This window comes from Camelus dromedarius, chromosome 18 (assembly GCF_036321535.1).
Source record: "Camelus dromedarius isolate mCamDro1 chromosome 18, mCamDro1.pat, whole genome shotgun sequence".
NCBI classification, from domain to species: domain Eukaryota; kingdom Metazoa; phylum Chordata; class Mammalia; order Artiodactyla; family Camelidae; genus Camelus; species Camelus dromedarius.
Genome location: NC_087453.1, coordinates 9,441,701 through 9,464,053, shown reverse-complemented (window position 1 = coordinate 9,464,053; position 22,353 = coordinate 9,441,701). Strand labels below are relative to the sequence as shown.

The window sequence follows — 22,353 nt, the reverse complement described above, 5'->3', positions numbered from 1 at the left end:
GAGCAGGAGGCAGCATTACTCAACTATCGCGGGTGCTCTGGGTGGGTACAGACAGTGAAGCTGGGTCCGTGAGTGTTAAAAAGAAAAACAAAAAACTACAGACTAGAATTAACTTCAAACTGGAAAGAATGACCACCTCCAGGGAGAAGAGCAGTTAGAGTGACTCTCAGAGGAATGGAAGCAAACCAAAAGCAAGTCCTTTCTATCTTCTCCAGCTCTCCGGTCTCTCCCACGCGCCCCCTACTGGCAGGTCCTGACGGAAGGCCAATAGCAAAGTATATACATATATTCATTTATGCAGTAACAACGCATATTCACTTAGTAATAACTGATATTATCAAGCACTTCAGATATGCCAAGTGCTGTTTTAAATCATGCCATCTAACAACTCTAAGAGGTAGGTGTTAGGCTATTGCTATTTTACAGGTGAGAAAACTGACGCACAGAGACATTAATTTGCCAAAGTCAAAACTAGTAAGAGGTGGAGACAGGACTTCAACCTAGATAGCTACTTCTAGAAGCTGTGACCTCAACCACTCTGCCAAACTGTCTTGTTAGCAAATATTTATTGAACACCATCCCCGTGTGTGCCAGGCAGTGGAATAAAATGTTGAGCAAAAAACAGACCCAGTCCTCATGGAGCTGGTAATCTAGTGGGGGAGACTATTAATGAGCTCACTACAAATGAAAGTAAAGTTGAAACTGTACCTGATGTTCTGAAGGAGAACTGCATTGATCATGAGAGCCTTTTATTTAAAAAAAAAAAAAAGTGGGTTTGAGATAGTTAGAAGAGGGAATAGGGCCAAACCCAGACCAAGGAGGGGCTCGGAGGCCCAGGAGGAGGAGGTTTTTCTTTATCTTAATAAACAATGGGAAACTACGCAAAGATTTTCAGCAGGGCATTGGGGTTGGGAATGGTGAGCCAGACTGGATGCAGGGAGGCTGGTTATGAGCCTATTGTCCAGGTGAGAGGTAATGGTGGTGGTAGAGACGGAGAATTACGGAGGGTTATAAAATGCTTAGGGAGTAAAATTCAGAGGACATGGTAATGATTTGGAGGTTGGGAAGGGTGTATTGAGGAAGAGGGGAAAATCAAGGATGAGCAGTACTGTTATCCCCCAATGAGATGGGGGATGGAGAAGAGCTGTGACTGGACCAATATTTAGCTAGAAGACTACACAGATCTTAGAAATGACTGGATATCAAATGCTAAAGATGAAGATACTGTGTTTTCAAGGATATAACTCGATATAACTACACTATCAAAAATATTTGCCAGTAGCCACATGTGGCTATTTAAATTAACTAAAATAAAAACAGAAAATTCAATTCCTCAACTAGCAACATTACAAATGCTTGACAGGCACATGTGGCTAGCGGCTATCATACTGGATAGCACAGATATAAAACATTTTCATTGCTGCAAAAATTCTAATAGTGTTAATCTAACAATTGGCATTTATTTGATGTTTTGCAATAAACGAAGTTTGTTCATCTCTATCTTTGTCTTTAATTCCATATGATGTGGTTTTCTAAGAGCTCAAGGCAGGGCTCTAAACACTGACATCTCCCATGTATTATGTTGACCTCTAAGGCAATGTGACTCAAAATGTGGACTGTGCCTGGTGCCCTTTTGTAAACCGTTCATTACCTGCCCAGGACACTCTAAGTACAGAAATTGAGAATAAAATTTCAGAAAGTTTACCAGCAAGCTGACATTGCCACAACATTTTTATTGTATTTTTACAAAAGTGCCAATCTGCAATGGATTGGAATTTTAAAATGCCGTTCCTTCACTACAGATTGTGCACTTGCAGTACTGTTCCAAGGCACAAGGATGAATTGGACATGGTTCCTGCCCTCTGGAGCTCAGGGAAGAGTGGGGGGAGCCAGAGTTGACATAAGACTCAAATAGTTGAGTTGAGTAAACATTGACATACAGACTTGATAGACATCTGAAAAACGATTCGAAAACACACAAGGACATTCATTCACTCATTTGTTCATCAATGACTGAATGCCTATGGTGTATTAAGCACTAGGGAAATACCAGTGACTAGGACAGACAAGGCCCTCACTCTTGTGGCGCTCCTATCTATAAAGGCTATAAACATGCTCACCAAATAAATAAAATAATCTCAAAGAGTGCAAAGTGCTACAAGGAAAATAAAAGAGGGCTGACACACAGAGCGACTGTAAAATCAGTGCTGCTGATTTATGGGGTGGTGAGAGAAGGACTCGCCAAAGAGGTATCATTTGAGTTGAAACCTGAGGACAGGAAAGAGCCAGTCAAGAACTGAGGAGACAGAACAGCATTCCAGGGAGAAGGAACAGTCAATGCCAAGGTCTTAAGGTATGAGTGAGACCGCCCTGTGTAAATAAGAAAGAGGCCAATGTAGCTGGAGTGCAGGGAACAAAGGGGAGAGAAGTAGCATAAGCTGCAGAGTAGGCTTCTACCTGACAGGGGCTACACCGCGTTGCCCATGAAGGAATCCGGATTGTATTCTAAGTGCGGTGTAAAGTTTAAGCAAGGGACCAAGGCAGTATGATTTAGGTTTTTAAAAGATCTCTCTGTTGTGTGGAGAATGGATTGAAGGGAGCCAAGAGCAGAATCAGGGAGATCAGTGGGAGGCTGTTGCAGACACCCAGTTGTGAGGAAATAGGTGGTGGTGGCAGAGGTGAAGAGAAGTGGACAGAAGGTGAATCAGATGGAGCCTCTGCTGCACATTGTCTGGAGCAAGAGAGTTTACTTGGGATGATTGGATGGACATCAGGCGGCTGAGGAGGCCCCCATAACTGTATTAAAAATTTTGTATTTATGTGCTTATGAGGGTTTTTTTTGTGTTTATGAGAGGCCATTATTATCTCTAGTTGAAGAGACATTGGTTACTCAGCCATAAAAAAGAATGAAATACTGCCATTTGCAGCAACGTGGATGGACCTAGAGAATATTATGCTTAGTGAAATACGTCAGGCAGAGAAAGACAAATACTGTAGAGTATTTGTCTTATATGGGGAATTTATATGGGGAATTTAAAAATAATATATGGGGAATTTAAAAATAATACAAGTGTATGTATATGCAAAACAGAAACAGACTCACAGATAAAGTAAACAAACTTGTGGTTACCAAAGGGGAGAGGGAAGGGAGGAGGGACAAATTGGAGGTATGGGATTAACAGATACGAACTACTATATATCAAATAGGTAAGCAACAAGGACATACTGTACAGCACAGGGAATTATACCCATTATCTTATAACCTAAAATGGAGTATAATCTGCAAAAATACTGAATCGCTATGCTGTATACCTGAAACTAACACAATATTATAAATCAACTATACTTCAATTTAAAAAAAAGAAAATTAAAAATAGAAACATTAGTCTAGACACTGACACTCAACTAAGTAGTAGGAATTCTTGTTTTTGTTTTTGTTTTTGTGGGGGAAGGTAATTACATTTATTTATTTATGTATGTATTTTTTAATGGAGGTACTGGGGGTTGAACCCAGGACCTCATGCATGCTAAGCATGTGCTCTACCACTGAGCTATACCCTCCCCCCACGTGGTAGGTGTTCTTTATTCACAAGACTGCATCCGAAGCCAGAATATGAAACTCATCACCATCACAAGCACTATTACAAGATATCTGAGGCTGTAACAACAAATAAACAAACATGTTGGCAAGAATGTAGAGTAATTGAAACACTCAGACATTACTGGTAGGAATGTAAAACGGTGTAGCCACTGTGGAAAACATTTCGGTGGCTCCTCAAAAAGCTAAACATAAAATTACCATATGACCCAGCAATTTCGCTCTTAGGTATATACTCAAAATAATTGAAAACAGGAATTCAAATAGATCCATGTATGCCAATGTTCATTACAGTATTATTCACAATAGCCAAAAGGCAGAAACAACTCAAGTGTCTATTGACGGATGAAATGGATAAACAAAATGTGGTAGATCCATCCCATAGAACATTATTCAGCCATAATGAAGTTCTGACACAAGCTACAAGATGGATGAACTTTGAAAACCCTCTGCTAAGTATAATAAGCCAGACAAAAAAGAACAAATATTGTAATTTCAGTTTTCATGAAATATATAGAACAGGCAAATTCAGAGACAGAAAGTAGATTAGAGGTTACCAAGAACTGGGGAAAGAGAATGGGAAGTTATTGCTTAACGGTTAACAGGGCTTCTGTTTGAGCTCATGGAAAAGTCTGGGAAACATACAGTAATGATGGTTGTACAACATGGTGAGTGTACCGAACACCAATGAATGGTACACTTATAAATAGTTTTTAAAAACATGAATTTTTTGTGAGACAACTACAACTCTGTGGCAAGTAGAAAGTGTTGACATGGAAGGAGCAAACACCTACGAAGGAAGATAGGTAGTCCATGAAGACTTCATGTAGAGGGTGGTGCTTAGGGAAAGTTAAGTCAGTAAGATTTCCACAAGCAGAAAAGAGAGGAAAAGTTCCTGTTAAGCTGTGAGAACTAGTTTCCTAGGGACCCTGGAGCCAATGCTTGGGTTATAATCCCTAAATACGTGGTTCTGTGATCTTGGGAATGTCTATGTGCCTCAGTTTCCTCATCTGTAAAAGGGCGACAGTAATGGTACCATTTGCTAGGGTTGCCGTGAGGATTAAATTAGTTAATAAGTGTAGAAGTACTTACATTTTTTTTGTTTTTTATGAAAATAGATGTTTATTGTGGGAAAAAATCTAAAATGAAAATAGAAATCACTTATAATCCTACCATCCAGAGACAATCACTGCTAACGTTTATTGTATTTCCTGATACAATTTTTTGTACATAAATACACAGAGCTTATCCACGCACCTCTTTAGACTTCCTCCGCACCTCGCACACTTCTCCAACCGTCTCACCGCTTTCTGAGCACCAAGATAATAGAATTTATTTAACACAAACCCCGCCCTTTGAGCGCGTCACGCAAAACCACGCCCCAAGTTGCCGCATGCGCTCTGCAAGAGTTTGGGGGGGAAGTGCACGGCAGGGGCGGCCTCCAAACGGAAGTGGTGTCAGCACATGCGCGGTGACGACGCGGAGGCCGCGGAACTCTGAGGGCCTGACGGCGCGCCGCGCTGGTTTCCGGAAGTGGCTGTTGAGGCAACATGCTTGCGGAGCTGGGTTTAATCGGGACCATAGGCGACGATGATGAGGTGCCGGTGGAGCCCGAGACTGACTCCGAAGACGAGGAGGAGGAGGTAAGAGCTATCGCGGGTGGGAGCGCGGCGGCGGGCAGTCGATGTCCTTGACTGCTTCCCTTCCCCGTGAAGCCTCAGGCCCCTGCCCCAAGTGCTCAGCATTCTCTGCCAGGCCGGCAGGTGTGCCTGGGTCTCACTCGGACCCCCCATATCCTCCTCAGTTTGCTCGCCACTAGCTTTTACTCACCTTCTCGCCTGTGCCCGTGCCATTCCCTGTTGCCTTGAACTCAATACCCATTCACTGAACTGATATGTAATCCAGGGTCGGTGTCATAGAGATCTAGAGTCAGTCCTGGGTCCTACTCAAGGAGCCCTGGTTATCCATGCGTTCATAAGTCAGTACTTATTGAATATTTACACGTGCTACACCAAGTGTTAAGCATCAGGACACAGCAGTGAACAAGATGGGCAAAGAACACCACTCTCCTGAAGCTTATGTTGAAGTGGGGAGTTAGAGATGTTAAACAGTATGGCAGTTAAAAGGGGATCAGTGTCACGAAAAGGTATACTCACCCTTTATAAAGATCCAGCTCAGGTGATTTCTCTTCTGCGGCCTCATCTGCCCAAGGACACCTCCGTTTCGATGTCCCTTGGCCTCTAAAATTCAACTTTTCCAAAGCTGAACTCTAATCTTCCTCCCCCTCCCCACCTGCTTCATCTCAGTGGAGAAATCTTAGAGTCATTCAGCTTCTTCATCCTTTCTCCCCACCAGTGTTTTGCAGGCTAGCTCAAGGATCTCCCTTAAGCTTTTTCCCCTCTCAATCCACACTTTTCCCTAGTCAAGGCCACTGCCATCTTGCACCTGAATACCCACAGCCCAAACATACCTGGTCTCTAGCGCTTTCTCTTGCCACTCCTGTAAGTGTATTTTCCACTTAGCAACCGGAGTGATCTTTTCACTTCTTGAATGGAAAACCACCACGGAAAAGGACTGAAGCAAATTTGGCAAATGACAATGCAAAACTCCAAGTATGAAGTGCTATGCAACCATTGGTAGTTAAACTAGGCACGAGAGAAATGATATAGAATTATTATTAGTAATAAAGTTTTGAGTCAGAGTTCTTTTGAGATTGTTTAACTCAGGTAAGAAAAAAAAAATGTCAGTATAGCACTTTTTAGTTTCCAGGGCTTTTTCTTCTCAGTTTATCCTCCTGAAGCCATAGTTCAGCCAGTCCCCCTTCCTTTCCAGTTTCCAAATGTAGGAGTTTTTAAAGTTATTTTTTGTTTTGTTATTGAGTTTTAATTTAATTAAGTTGTGGTCAGAGAACAGAGTCTATATAATATTGACTTGGGGGGAACTTACTGGAGATTTGCTTAAAAGGCCTACTGTGTGATTCATTTCTGCTACTATTCCATATGTGCTTAGAAAGAATGTGCATTCTCCAGTGCAGTGTTCTATGTTCATTGGAATGAAGCTTATTAATTGTGTTGTTCAAATTTTCTACAGACTTACCCATTTGTTTTCTGCTTGATGTGTCAGTTACTGAGGTGTGTTAAAAATCTCCCAGGACAACTGTAGGTTGGTCTGCTGCTTCTTGTCATCTGTCTGTTTTTGCCTTGTATATTTCTGTTCCCTTATTGGATATCCTCATTTCCTTCTTTTCCTAGTGTTCTTTCATCTCAGTCCCATAGTCATTTGCTTCTCCCTCTTCCCAGGGGCCCATTGTGCTGGGCAGAAAGCAGAAAGCCTTGCAGAAGAACCGCAGTGCTGATTTCAACCCTGACTTTGTTTTCACTGAGAAGGCGGGGATGTACGATGGCAGTTGGGCCATGGCTGACGTCATGAGCCAGCTCAAGAAGAAGGTGAGACTGATAGTGATAGGCAGCTCCAGGCCGTGGGCTATTAAGGTTGGGCAGTGGGTTGCAGGGTCCAGTGGCTTAGGAATACCAAATGTTACATATAAATTGCTTGACATAAAACATGGACATAGCTATGTTAAATGGTCTCTTTTTCAGCTGTTCACTCCTTGTTTTGATTATTAGAAAGAAATCTTTTTTAATGTCAGTTTGTAACAAAGAACCATCTAGTAGGTATCCTTGGTAGTAGTTTTTGATACAGCTAGACTCTGCCCCACAGATACTGTCATTCTTTGTCACTTGCCAGGTGACGTCACGTGGCCTTACTGTTTAAGGTCCCTGGTTCCCACACAGCACAGCCACAAACGTCACTGTCATCTGCTTGTTTGCCGATCCCATGCTTTTCTTTGAGTCTGGTTAATAAATAAGCAGATGATGTGTGAAAGTTATTTTTGATTTCATGCATTTCCAAGAGAAATATTGCCTGCTCAGAGCAGTTTAATCCAGACTCTGCTGGTCCTTGTTCTGACTGAAATAAAGCAGCATTGTGTTTTCAAGGTCATGTCATCTTGAGAGGATGTTTTTTCTTTTCATATGGACCCCCATGTAATTAAAGTCTTGGCCTTATAAAGCTTATACTCTAGCAGGCTGGAAAATGACTAGACAAGTAATTACACAGTTAATTGTAGCTGTGGTAAATGCCCTAGCAGTTTAGGGTGCTTTGAACGTGCATAAAATGGGCCTGCCATTACTTAACCTCTTCTTTTTCTTAAGTTTTAGCAATATCCAGTATTACCTGAATTTGCTCAGATTTCAGCGTTTTATTTGAGAGGCTAAATTATGTCTGACTGGCAAGGGGAAGAGTTTTTCTAAGTAGCATTCAGATATAATGTGACATCTCTTGGTCGTTGTATCATTCTGAATAGTAAACACCTTCTGAAATGTGGATGTTCTTACTGGTTCCAAGTAATGTAAAGTTTTTTCACAAACAGATAATTTATTTAATTTTTTGTGTGTTCATAATCTACAGATTGATTAATCTGTCCAAGGACAAACAAGCGTTTCCTATATTAATATGAGACCCTGCCTTCAGAGAACCTTGCCTTGCCTCTTTCCCATATGTCTGTTTCTTTTTCATCTCTTTATTTTTTTCTGCAGAGGGCAGCCACGACATTAGATGAGAAGATTGAAAAGGTTCGAAAGAAAAGGAAAACAGAAGTGAGTAAGCAAAACAGTTACTTCTCTTTGTAAGTAAAGCCCTGAGCTTTACTCTCAGCACGACCCCACTGTTTCTCTCTGAGCCTGGGTTGGAGTGAGGCTGGTAAAGGCAGGCTCCTCTGTGTGTCTGGTTAATATTCACTAGGAATCTGCATAGTATTCTTGCAGGCTGGGGAACATGATGTTGTTCTTTGTAGATTCTGGATTTCTTTAAAGTTTGTAGTTGCCTTGCTTTATTACAGTTTTTTTTTTTTTTTTTTTTCTAGGCTAAAGAAGCCAAGTCTGAGAAGTTGGAGAAAGAGAAAGAAGTGAAGGAGGGTTCTGAACCGGAGGAGCAGGAAGACCTCGAAGGGAAAGATGAGGAAGGCTCAGAAGATGAAGAATCAGAGAGTGACTACTCGTCAGGTGATGAGAATATCCTCACCAAAGCAGGTAGGTGATGCTGTCAGAAATGGGGACAGGAAGTTGGGAAGTGTTTGTTTGCCTTTCCTTTGTACACTATCCTATGCTCTTCTGCAGTTACACGTAAGATCTCCATATTGAGCTCCGTTCTTTTAGCTTTTCTTTTTTTCTTGGGATTTTGTTAGGGTGGTTGTACTTTGCAGGCAGAGTTTGCTCTTTTCCTCATCTCCAGTCATACCCAGCTGCTGGCACCCCTATGACTCCAACTTATTTGGGGCGCTAGGTCCCCCACATCCCACCTCAGATGGGTCCAGCCGCGTAATGAGTGCTCCGTAAATATTTCTTGCAGAAATGAGTGCTAAAGCATCATTATATAGCACAGTGGTTGAGAGCCTGGTCTCTGGAACTTGCTGAGTTTGTTTCCTATCTGACCTTGGATGAGTGACTGACCTGCGCAGCCGCATGACGTCCTCATCTGTGGGGTGAGGCTGATGACAATAGCTCCCCAGGTCTTGGCGTGGATTCAGTGAGGTGTCCATCCACATCCCACACTTAGGTCCATGTCCAGCAGGCTGTGAGTCCTCAATAAATATGAGCCCTGATTATCAGCTCTCTTTTTCTCCATAGATACCCTCAAAGTGAAGGAGCGGAAGAAGAAGAAGAAAGGACAGGTGAGCATGGGCTTGGATAACAGTGTGTAGCTTGTTTTTACAACCTGAAAGGATTTTAAGGTCATTTAGTTTTCTTGGGCCCTTTTTGCTGAATTCTTATTCTGTCTTTTGATTTTCTGGTGCAGGAAGCAGGAGGATTTTTTGAAGATGCATCTCAGTATGATGAAAATCTCTCATTCCAGGACATGAACCTTTCCCGCCCTCTTCTGAAGGTAGTGGCTTCTTTTGTCAGCCATGGGATTCTTGCAGTCTCCATGTAACTGGGCTCCCTGCCCAAAACTGCACCCTTCGCCTCCTAAACTCTGTTGTGCACACAGCTGTCAGAGAACCCTACACACAGGTTCCGTCTTGACCTTTATGGCCCTGCCCCATGTGGTCCCCTCTGATGATGTCTTTTAGTGCTCATTCTGCTCTGGCCACACTGGCCTCCTCAGTGGCCCTCAGACAGGTCAGGCATCTTCTTCCTCAGGGCCTTTGCACTTTGTGATTCCTTGTGCCTGGAAGGTAGTTCCAGAAATCTGCTTGAGGTGCTCCTCACATCTTTCAGGGTTCTCCTTGGTCCCTTGCTCAGTCCTCTTCCCTAACAACCCTGCTGTAAATTACACTCACCCCTCCCCTCCTGCCCTCCAGCAGGCCCTTCGACTGCTGTAGCTTTCTCTGTAGCATTTACCTTCTTAGGAGGTATGTTTGTTTTTTTCTACCAGATTCTAAGATTCCTAAGGGCAGAGTTGCTATTTCTTTTGTTTCCTGCTATATCCTCAGTACCTAGAATAGCTTCTTGCACACAGTAGGCTGACTGAGTGGCTGAGGGGGATTGAAACCTGTTTGGAAACCTGCCTTGTTTGTTTCATGCTGAGACTCCCCTTGCCCCTCCTATCTGACCCTGTCTTTTCTCTTCAGGCCATCACAGCCATGGGCTTCAAGCAGCCCACCCCGATCCAGAAGGCATGCATACCGGTGGGTCTGTTGGGGAAGGACATCTGTGCCTGTGCAGCCACTGGGACAGGTGAAAAGGATAGGGACTTGGGGGTGGGGGAGGGAGAGGAGGAGGCAGGAGGATGTTCAACACAGAGTAGGCTCTAGGTTGACTTACCAAGAATCCACTTTGCTAAATATGCACACATAAATTTTAATGCAATAAACATTATATATTCTGTATAGTAACTTCCTTTTTTTATCCACTTTTATAAAAAATACATTTCTTTATTTGGAAAATATATAAGTTGATTTTCACAATGTACTTTCTAACCATAAATGTTCAAATCAGATCAAGCATAAAAAGGAAAAAAACTAACACTTTTTCGTACAGCTTTTATCACATTTTTTTCCAATATATTTTCACATAATTCTTTCAAGTAACCATCAGATTTATAAACTCATTTTTCGGAGCCTAGTACTAAGTCTTTCTCAGATAAGTAACTTTCCTTTTTTAAAAAACTTAATATATATTTTTCTATTCCTTTAAAAACTCTACTTTTTAAAAATAGAACAGTCACTGGTCACAGGTTTCAGAGGGTCTGGTGAAGGTCATCTTTATTTAATCCTATCAGGGTGTGTCTGTGACCATGACCACCTGTCACTCCCATTATAGGCCCCATCATAGCAGTAAATATTTTATAAAAGGTCTGTTTATCACAACATTGTATGTTAGTACAGGTAACTATATAGTCATGTAATAGAATAGAAGAGAAATAGTCATGGACTAGGATACTATCCAACCAATTTAAAAAAGTAAAGAATACTTAAATAGGAAAATATATGTTAAGTTTTTTTAAAAAGGGAAGTTACTAAACAGAATATATAGTGCTATTCTATTAAAATTTATATTTTTACATTTCTATTAAAAAAAGATTGATAATATAGATACCATTACGTGCATTCTTATCTGTGGTTGGCTGAACGGTGGGTGATTTTTATTATTATTATTATTATTTTTTTTGTATTTCTCAGACTTTTTACATTGACCACATGGTATAAAAATCAGAAAAAGGTTTTATGAAAAATAAGTGGCTTCACTTCCCTCTGAGCAGAGATGTAGGTTTTCTGTGCGCAGGTGAAAACTTGAACCTGGGAGGGACCGAAGCTCTTCTCATTGCTCTCCTGCTGCCCTTCCCTCCAGGTAAAACGGCAGCTTTTGCCTTGCCTGTCTTGGAGCGTCTGATCTACAAACCCCGCCAGGCTCCAGTGACCCGCGTGCTGGTGCTGGTTCCCACCCGGGAACTGGGCATCCAGGTACACTCCGTCACCAAGCAGCTGGCTCAGTTCTGCAGCATCACCACCTGCCTGGCTGTGGGTGAGTGTCTGAGGGAGGGCTGGCTGCCCTGAGAAACTTAGCATGTGGAAGATGGATGTGCCCCACTGTCTGAGGGTGATGGGGGCCAGAAAGCCTATTTGTGAATGAATCCACTTAAGAACCAGATGACACATTGTAACTGACTATACTTCAATTAATAAATAGAAAACAAAAAACCAGATGTCAAGGTTTCATAGTAAATAGTGGGGAGATGGGAGGCGGTTTGCAGCCTTACAAAATGATATTTCAAAATTATGAAAAAAAATTTTTTCTTGGTACTGAGCAAATTTAGGATATAATTTTTGCTTGGCATGAGTAATGAATCAAATATTATTTGGGGCAGAATTTTTCTGATGGTATTATATGAGACCATAAACTAACCTTTATTTTATCCTCCTTATGCGGTGGGAGCTGTAGGTGACGTGGAAAGGTAGCAGTTTCGCAGCTGCTTCTCTCATTCCTTGGATGGTTGAATCGTTCTAATTGGAAGTGCCTTTGTATCATCATCTTTTTTGGTTTTCGCACTTAGCACAATTGTAATTAAATAACCTGTCTCTCCCAGTGTATTGTAAAATCCACATGAGCGGGGCCTTTGTCAGTCTTGTGCTCTGCCATTTGCTCATCAGTACTGGTGAATGACTCAGCTGGCCACCTGGTGGGCTCTTCCCTTTGCAGGTGGCCTAGACGTGAAGTCTCAGGAAGCAGCCCTTCGGGCCGCACCTGACATTCTCATCGCCACCCCGGGCCGGCTCATCGATCACCTCCACAACTGCCCTTCCTTCCACCTGAGCAGCATCGAGGTGCTCATCCTGGATGAGGCTGACAGGTACACCTGACATGGTGGGGTCCCAAGAGCCACAGCCCTGATGGGAACCTGCACTCCGCATTCTCCTACATGCTCTCACCAGTTCAGCTGCTCACGTGCACCTTTGTCCATCTTAGCCTGGATTATCCTGCTCTCTTTCTGTCCCTTTCCGTAATGTGATGGTTAAGGGGGAAGGTAAGTCTAATTCGGACTCTGCCTCTTCCTGAAATTGGGAAATGTTACTTAGATTCTCAAAGCAAAACCTTTTCTTGTTTGTAAGCGCGGATAAGTACCCATCTCATGGTGTTGAGGATTCAAGGAGTAACTCTGGTAAAGTGCCAGTGCCTAGTGAGGAGTCAACAAACAGCCTCTACTACTGTGATGGGGGCTCCCTCTCTCCTTCCCCACTTCTTCCTTCTCTCTCCCTCCCTCTCTCTCTTCTTTCCTTTCTCTCACTTGGGTCCCATCAGCTCACCTTTTCCTTCATGACGTAACAGAATGAACTCTTAATGAACTGGACTAATGTGGAGGTAGCAGGGAAAGAAGCCTGTTCAAGTTCACTCTCAAATTGAAGCATCTCCAAACTAACCAGATCCTTAACCAAGCTTCTTATCCTCTACGCCTCTCCCCTTCTTCCCATCCCAGTGAAGGGCAGATCTGTCGTTCCTGTTGTTCAGGCCAAAATTCTTCAGTACCATCCTTGTCTCATTTTCACCCCCTACCCAGGACATCCACTGGTCAATTCCGTCCGCACACGCCCACTTTAGGGCTTCTCTTCTGCACTTGTCATTTCCTCAGCTTGAAATGACCTCCTTTACCTCGCCAGGTTTCTGCTCCAGTTGTCACTTACCTGAGGGTCCTCTGCTGGCCACTCCCTATAACAGTTTCTGCCCTCCCCTCATACCATCATCTCATCCTTCCCTTCCTGCCTTACGTTGTCCAAGGTGCTACACCTCCTTGACCCCTTGCACTGTTACCTGAATGCTCGTGGGGTGGCTGTGTCCCTCCTCTCCCCAGAACTTCATGTTCGAGAATGGCCGGCTTTGCGCTGCTTGCTGCGACATCCCAGCGCCCAGGGCTATGTCTGGAATCTAGCAGATGCTCAGTCGGTGTTGAATAACTTATTGGCCCTCTCGACCATTCTTGAGGCCTGAAGGAGATAAAGGAGATCATTCTAAGCCTAGGGAACACCATCTGATTTAGGTTTTAAATATCAAAAATGTCAACACCTATGGAAAGTTTCAGATTAAGGAGACCAAGGAGACATGACAACTAAGTGTGCTACCTGATCCTCCTGGAGCCTGAACTGGAGGAGAAACAGTCAAGGATTGGATCAGTTGAAAAAACTGGAGTCAAAGCAATCTCACAGGTTATTATTACCTGCAAAGACAAAGGTTCCTTTACCAGGGGAGAGAGCTGGCAGACACCACCTTAACCAAGGGGCCAAACTCACATCCACTGAAACAGACTGACGATCTGTCTCAGGATGGATTGAGAGTGAAGTTCATGGCTGCATCTGCGCACGTTGTCCCAGCAATGATTGTTGAATCTAGTCACTGGGAAATAATTAGATGCAGAGTGTGGAAAAGCGTGAGGAGACTTTCTAGACTAAGGAGACTAAAGAGACATGACAACGAAGTACAACATAGGAACTTTGATTCCTGGACTAAAAAAATAAGACAGCTGTAAGATGACATCTTTGGGACAGTTAAGGAAATTTGAATATAGACTGTACTTTGCTTTAGGTAATATTCAGACACTTGAATTTCTTGAGTGTGATAATGACATTGCATATGTAGGAGAAGGTCATTGTTTTTAGGAAAGATGTGCTGAAATATTTAGGGGTCAAGGGTCGTGATGTCTGCAGCCTACAGTTGAGCAAAAGAAAGATAAAGCAAAAGTGGCCAAATGATAATTCTGGGTGAATCTTGGTAAAAAGCTAAGATAACACTAGTAAAATAAGTAAATTAATGAGCCTGGAACATAACCATTGGTGTATCCAAACATCGCCTGGCTGGTGTTTTCTGCTCGAGATAGCCTCGAGCTCAGTGCATTTCTCTGATTCCTCCCCTCCCCTGCTCGCCAGGATGCTGGACGAGTACTTTGAGGAGCAGATGAAGGAGATCATCCGAATGTGTTCCCATCACCGCCAGACCATGCTCTTCTCAGCCACGATGACGGATGAGGTGGGCTGTCAGGAGCCGGGCAGGGAGTGGAAGGACAGTGCAGAGGCCCCCGGGGCTGGCTGGGCTGTGGCAGGGGCTTGCCTTCTTCCTCGCCTCCTGGGAGGCCGGTGAGCATCCCTGTCTTTGTGCCTGGCAGGTGAAAGATCTGGCTTCTGTCTCCTTGAAGAACCCCGTGCGGATATTTGTGAACAGCAACACGGACGTGGCCCCCTTCCTGCGACAGGAGTTCATCCGCATCCGGCCAACTCGGGAAGGGGACCGGGAAGCTGTTGTGGCAGGTGAAAGCCCAGAGTGGGGCTGAGCAGGGTGGGGCGCTCGGCTCCCCGGGTGGTTGTCCCCAGATGCCCCCTCCATCCAGTACCCCCTAACTCAGCGTGATACTGCTGCCCGGCTGCCCCCACCTTCACCACTAGTTCTTCCTCCCTTTCTTTCAGTGAGTCCCCTCCCTCCCACCATCCAGTCCTCTTTATATCCTGCTGAACTACCCACCTCCCCCCAGCTGGCCCTCTGGCCCTCCATCCCGGCCACTACTGTGTTGCCTGATTGTTGCAGCAGCCTCTTACCTGGCTGTCTGCTTCCACCCTATCCCTTGGTAGTCCCGTCTCCACACTGCAGATCATTCCAAAGGACCATTTATAATCGAGCATTCGCTCCTGTTCCTTTGCTATTTAAAACCCTCTAGTGTCTTGCGTTGCTCTTAGGCTGAAATCCACGCTCCCTAGCGAGTTCCATAAGATGCTCTGAGACTTGCCCCTGCCTGCCTGGAGCCCCCTGCCTGCCTGGAGCCCTGGCCTTAGCACCTCAGCTCATGGTGCTCCAGCCACACTCACCTGTTTTCGCTTTTCAAACCCACCAAGCTTTTATGTTTTATGGGGCCTTTTACGTTTGCTCTTTCCTGTACCTGGAATCTCCCCCCAAGTCTTCTCATGGATGAGCCTGTCTTGTCATTCAGCCTAATGTCACCTCTTCAGGAAAAGTCAGCCCTGAAGCCGCCCCATCTTCTCTTCACTCTCTCATGGCATTTACCCCCCTCAAGAACTGGGAATTGGCTTCCCTGTCTCTGCCCAGGAGTGGGAGCTCCACAAGCAGGGACCTCACCTGCCTCCCCCATGCCAGGCACAGCAACCACTTTGCAGCCGAGGAGGGAGTATGTGTTGGAGGCGGCTGCCGGCTCACTTTTCTCTCCCTGGCAGCTCTGTTGATGAGAACCTTCACCGACCATGTGATGCTGTTCACCCAGACCAAGAAGCAGGCACACCGCATGCACATCCTCCTGGGGCTCATGGGACTGCAGGTGGGCGAGCTCCATGGCAACCTGTCACAGACGCAGCGGTTGGAGGCCCTCCGGTAAAGTCTGGGGGGGCTGAGGCTCCTAGCCATCCTTCAGAGTGGGCCCTCTTCATTCCCGAGGGAAAATACTACCCAGAGATCGTGTTAGAGCAATAGCAGGGGACATAGCACAGTTCCTCATTTCAGACATTTTAGCCTAACCGTTGTAAGCTCATGTCTAGATACATTCAGAACTTGGACTTTGTAGAAAACCATAGTCTTGCCCCAGGACCTGGGTGTGGGAGCTGCTGGGATCACAGCCGGAAATTCTGACCTGGGAAGATGCAGCACACGTTCTGACTTCTGCAGCTTTTCCAGAGCAGTGCCCATGCCTGGGTCTGCTAGAACGAGATCTGGAATCAAATTCCAGACCCTGTGCTTTTTCATGTGATTCCTTGTTTACTTCTCGGAGAACTGAGTCACCTTGGTAGGCAAGGAGGAACCCTTTAGAACTCTCCACCTATGCATATTCATCGTAGGCAGCTGAGTGTTGTTTCTTAAAGAAAGGCTGTTTTGAATGCTGAGATATTTGCATATTCTACTTCCCATAGTCCGGCTTTGTGGTTCCCAAACTTCTGTATTTGTAGGAATTGCTGCTTAAAGTGCTGTGCAGAAAACTACGCTTGCTCTGTGTTGTGGGATGTTTAGGGGGCTTGTAAGTATTGGAGGGGATGACATTTAGGATCTGTCCCCACTGTGATGGTCTAGACTCTTCTGCTTGACTCCGGAAGGGTTTGTGTTCTCTCTGCTGGCTCAGACCCCTGCAGAGTACTGGGGTCAGATATCCAGCCACATGTTTGTGGTTATTTCCAGGCGCTTTAAGGATGAACAGATTGATATCCTCGTGGCCACAGATGTAGCAGCCCGTGGACTTGACATCGAGGGGGTCAAAACGGTGAGTAGGTCTCATCCTCCTTGAGCTTTTGGTGGGAGTCCTTTTGCCTCCTCATGTCACCCTCTCTCTGCCAACTCCGGGTCTGACTGATGCTTCACTTTGGTCTTCCAGGTCATCAACTTCACGATGCCCAACACCATTAAGCATTATGTTCACCGGGTAGGTCGAACAGCTCGTGCTGGCCGGGCTGGGCGCTCGGTCTCTCTGGTGGGGGAAGAAGAGCGGAAGATGCTGAAGGAGATTGTAAAGGCTGCCAAGGCCCCTGTGAAGGCCCGGATCCTGCCGCAAGGTCAGCAGGCATCAGTGCAGCAGCTCAGGGGGTTTGGATGCGTGGGGAATGTCCTAGATCAGATGGGGTGGGGGGAGCAGAGGATAACAGGTGAGAGTGCTTTGCAGTTAGGAGCCAGATCTGAACCCCAGCTCTGCCACTTCCTTGCTGTGAGGCCATGGGCAGGTCTCCCCTGGCCTCTCTAGGCTTCAGCCTCTCTGTGAGTGAAAGGGAGTGAGGAAAGACTTGTGCCCTAAGTGCCCTACTCGTAGCTGTTTGCTGGCCTTTGGGAAGAGAAGGTCTCTTGAGGCAACATCCCCACTAACTCCTCCCCTCCTTCCTCTCAGTCGGGGCAGAGGGTGGGGAGGGGGTCCACACTAATTCTTTTTAGATACCGTTCATTCTTTTTGTTGTTCTCATCCATAGGGGTTATATAAAGTACATCCTTAAGAAATTCTTTTTAATTACAAAAATAATATGTAATCAGTGTTGGAAATAAGTAAATCAAATAAGAGCAAAAATGTAATTATATGCGAAAGAGCTCACCACTTAGCATTTAGATACGTAGCTTTTCAGACCTTTTCTTCCATTCATAGGTTCTTTTTTTTCCTTTTCATTTAAAAAATTTTCACTTAATTTATTCAATCTGTTGCTGTTTATTCTAGTCTAGGTATTGGGGATACAGCAGGAAACAAAACAGCTGATACTCTGATGGGGAAAGACAATGAATAAGCTAATAGTCGATGTGATTGAGAATGATGTGAGAAGTGCCTCCTTTAGAAAAGCTGTTGAGGACAGGCCTTGAACAGATGGCATTTGAACTGAGTCCTGGATGATAAGGATGAGTCAGCCATGGGTGGTCTGGGGACAGAGTGTGTCCAGCAGAGAAAACCAGGGCAAAGCCTCTGAGATGTGAACACACTTGGTGTGGGAGTAAGAGAAGGAAGGCCAGAGGGCCCAGGGCATGGTGAGCAAGGGGGACACAGAGGTCAGAGAGGTAGGCAGGGGCCACATTTAGGAGTTTGGAATTTATTCTGGGAATATCAGGAAGCCTTTGCGGAGGTGTTAAGCAGAGAAGTCATACATTAAAAAACCTCAGTTTTCTATGTCACTGAATACCCATCTGCCGTATTTTTATCAGCTACACTGTATTCATCCTTATTTTAAAATTTCTTTTGTTCTCTTCCCTTGAGATGTCATTCTCAAATTCCGGGACAAGATTGAGAAAATGGAGAAAGACGTGTATGCAGTTCTGCAATTAGAGGCTGAAGAGAAAGAGATGCAAAAGTCTGAAGCCCAGGTGAGGCTGTGGGGAGCTCTCTGGTCCACCATGCTGCTCGTAGGCAGACTGCATGGGCCTCTGCTGGTCTGCCCTTCTGAAATGCTGTCTGCCAAAAGGCTCATCAGAGCCCCAGGCATTTGCAGACTGGCTCCTCCTGCAGCTGCCATGTTATATATCATCAGATGCAAGTTTCACCCTTTTGTTGTCCCCACAGATCAACACAGCACAGCGGCTCCTGGAGAAGGGGAAGGAGGCTCCGAACCCAGAGCCTGAGAGGAGCTGGTTCCAGACCAAAGAAGAGAGGAAGAAGGAAAAAAGTATGTCAGGGAGGTTCCTCAAAAAGCTAAAAATAGAATTATCGTTGGGCCCAGCAATTCCTCTCCTGGGTCTATACCCAAAAGAATTGAAAACAGGAAGCTAAGCGAATCCTTGTATGCCGGTGTTCACTGAAGCATTACTCACAATAGCCAAAGGGTGGACACAACCCATGTCCATCAACAGATGAATGGATACACAGAATATGGTATGTACGTACAGTGGGATGTATGATTCAGCTGTGATGAAGTTCTCATACTGCTGCAAGTATGAACCTTGAAAACATGCTCAGTGAAGTCATCTAGACACAAAGGGACAAATATCTGTCATTCTACTTATATGAGGTACCTAGATAGACGCATTCATAGACACAGAAGGTAGAATAGAGTATCACCAGGGGTTATGGGGAGGGAGTTATTACTCAATGGCTACAGAGCTTCTGTTTGGGATAATGAAAAAGTTTTAGAAACAGAGAACAGTGATGGTTGTACAATATTGTGAATGTAATTAATGGTACTGAATTGTACACTTAAGAATGGGTAAAATGGCAAATTGTATGTTACATATATTTTGCCACAATTAAAAGTAAGGAAGATGCTTATTTAGATACATATATAAGCCCTTAAGTACCAATTTAAAATATGTGTACTTCTTATTGTAAGTTTAAAAAAAGATTTTATAAAATGGTACCTGAAATCTCATACTCTCCTCCCATCCCAGTTGCCAAGGCTCTGCAGGAGTTTGACTTAGCCTTAAGAGGAAAGAAGAAAAGGAAGAAGTTTATGAAGGAAGCCAAGAAAAAAGGGGAGATGACAGTGAGTGGGTCCCCTCTGGAGTTGGGTCCCTGCCCAGCGTCATGGGTCAGCGCTGCCTGGTCTGTTCCATACTCACATGTCATTTTTCTCCCGAGGCGGAGGAAAGGTCCCAGTTTGAAATCCTCAAGGCACAGATGTTTGCTGAGCGGCTGGCCAAGAGGAATCGCAGAGCCAAGCGGGCCCGAGCAATGCCTGAGGAGGAGCCAGTGAGGGGCCCTGGTAGGCAGATGGGAAGCCCGAAGGGGCTGGTAGGAAGGTTCTGCCTGAAACCTGTGCTTGTGGTCAGGGGGAAAAGAGGAAGATGGTAAGAGCCCACGTTTTTTGAGTAGTGAGTATGTACCTGTGTACAGCTGTCCTTTTATTGGCTCCAAGTGGTCAAGTGACTCCATGGTTAGTAGGAAGAGCTAGGATTTGAACCCAGGCCTTTCTGACTCTGGAGCCTAATCCTTAGCAGCTGCCACTTGGAGGAGGGGGTCAGAGTAGAATGAAGCAAAGATGTTTTCAGCCCATTTTACATTTAGGTGGTCCGTTCCAGTTCTGGACTCTGCAGTCATCCTCTGGAGTGGTTCTTCACACTTGGTACTCTGAGTCCTTAACTCTTTTCTGCTGGGATCTGATGTCTTGCTTCCATATCAGTAAAACATCAGGCCAGAGCATCCCCTGAACTTGGAACTATTACCCTGAGCTTAAGGGGATTTAGGAGTTTGGACCAAAGAGGACATGTCTAATACATTTCTCTCTGTGCACAGTGAAGAAGCAAAAGCAGGTGAAGAAATCTGTATTTGATGAAGAACTCACCAACACCAGCAAGAAGGCCTTGAAACAGTATCGAGCTGGGTAGGGCTTTAAGTCATCTTGGAGGTCTCTATCTTCTGATGAAAGCTCTGAATCTTCTCTCTTTCCCCACTCCCACTCCTCATACACCCACAGCTTTATACCACAGACACATCTCGTTTTATTGCACTTCGCAGATATTGCAGTTTATACAAACCGAAAGTTTGTGGCAATCTTGTGTCATCAGATGTTAGTTAGCATTTTTTAGCAATAGAGTATTTTTTAATTAAGACACGTGCATTGCTTTTTTAGACATAATGCACACTTAATAGACTATAGTATAGTGTAAACATAGCTTGTATGCACTAGGAAACTCAAAAAAATCCATGTGACTTGCTTTATTTCAATACTCACTTCATTGCAGGGGTCTGTAACCAGACCTGCAGTATCTCTGAGGTCTGCCTACATATAATTTCAAGGGCTTCCATCTACCCTCTCCCTGCCAGCCCAGGGTGAGAATTAAGGGACGTGTTAAGACTCTCCTGCCTTGGAGATGACATGGCATATTTTTGATTCAGAAATAGCTTTCTCTCAGGGGAGTGACAGAACCCCAAACAAAGCATCCCAGTCTGCTCTTGGGCATGTTGTTCCTCCCCACATCCTCTGGGCTGGGGTTGGGGGCTGGGTAGGCCAAGTTTTCCATGTAGTTTTCCTAGAAGGAAAGGCCTCTCCCAGTCTTGTTTTGAAGCTGGGCCTTGACTTCCAAAAACCCGTTATCAGAAATAGACACAGGCTTAGAACCTCAGGCCTTGAAAATGACGCGTTTGTGGTGCTGTTTTGTGTGGGAGCTGGTGGAGCAGGTGGGGTGAGACATTGCTGGTTTGTTCAACATCTTGTTGTCTTTTCTCATTCACAGCCCATCCTTTGAAGAAAGAAAACAGTTGGGCTTGCCCCACCAGAGACGAGGAGGAAACTTTAAATCTAAATCCAGGTACTGTTTGCAGTTTTGGAATGCCAGAGGCTATGAGTGGGGTTGGAGAAGAAACCTGTCCTGGAAAGTGAGCTCCTTCCTCTTTCTGGTCTTGGGGGTGGTCTTTATTCTGCTCATTTTCTTCATAGATACAAGAGGAGGAAGTAGCCGTGGTGGCTTGAAGAAGCTCGTGGAGCGGCTCTTAGATCCCTTCCTTTGGGAAGTCATCCTGGCTTGGTCTCTTTTCTCCATTTGTAAAAAAAATGCTTTAAAACTTTAATAAATCTGTGTCATTTGTACATTAAAGAAAGGGAAAAGTTGGGGGTGATGGTGGCATGTAGCTGGTTCCTAAGCATCCTTGTTAGCCAAGGCACCTTTCCTGCTGATTAGCCACTATATAATGAATATATATACATTATAATGTATATAATGAATATACCAAATGGAAGAAGGTATTTTGGGGAGGGTGAAGAAACCAATCTAACTGTGTGTATCTTATTCCTCTGTCTCTTCCCTCAACAGCAGTCTTTGTCATTTATTAGCTTGGCACTGCCATATATAGCTGGAATGCATCTGTATGCTTGTAGAGGAGCTGGATGTGGAATGAGGAAATTCTTGCTAGAAGTTCTCTTCTGTCGATGTCCTAGAACCAAAAGCTGTCATTTATTGAGCATCAGCTGTGCACCAGACATCCTGTGTACTGAGCACTGTCTCATTCAGTTCACTACACCTCTAGAAGCAGGTACTATTTGTCCCCACTTTGCAGATAAAGAAGCAGAGGCTTAGAAAGATGGAGTAACTTTGCAAAATTGCAGTTGGGAATCCAGGTTTTTGGAACCCTGAACGTATACCCTGACTCTTTACTGTGATGTGGAAGTGCTACTGGAGAGATGGAAGCTCAAAGGGGACAAAGTATGCCCGATAAATTAGCTCCTTGTTGCAAAAAAAAAAAAGCTTGTACCCTGCAGAATGGTGCTTCTCATCCTTTTCTCGATGAAAGGTCCTTTTGACAAGTAGATGAAAGCTAGGGGACACTCCTCGAGACGACTGTGATTGCAGTTTATGTCATATATAATCTCAAGAAGTACACAG

At 44.6% G+C, this 22,353-nt stretch overlaps 1 protein-coding gene across 1 annotated transcript; it reads left to right on the top strand.

Annotated features, from left to right (window-relative positions):
* Positions 1-5,070: 5,070 nt before the first annotated feature.
* Positions 5,071-21,545, top strand: DDX27 (DEAD-box helicase 27). Its single transcript, XM_010978647.3, has 21 exons — positions 5,071-5,241; positions 6,898-7,044; positions 8,197-8,256; positions 8,523-8,688; positions 9,286-9,329; positions 9,455-9,541; positions 10,230-10,335; positions 11,449-11,622; positions 12,298-12,448; positions 14,514-14,613; positions 14,750-14,891; positions 15,807-15,960; positions 16,756-16,837; positions 16,949-17,126; positions 18,299-18,405; positions 18,602-18,704; positions 19,423-19,517; positions 19,613-19,736; positions 20,267-20,354; positions 21,208-21,282; positions 21,411-21,545. Exons 1-21 carry the CDS (start codon positions 5,149-5,151, stop codon positions 21,427-21,429), a joined length of 2,295 nt encoding a protein of 764 aa, XP_010976949.1. The 5' UTR covers positions 5,071-5,148; the 3' UTR covers positions 21,430-21,545.
* Positions 21,546-22,353: the final 808 nt, after the last annotated feature.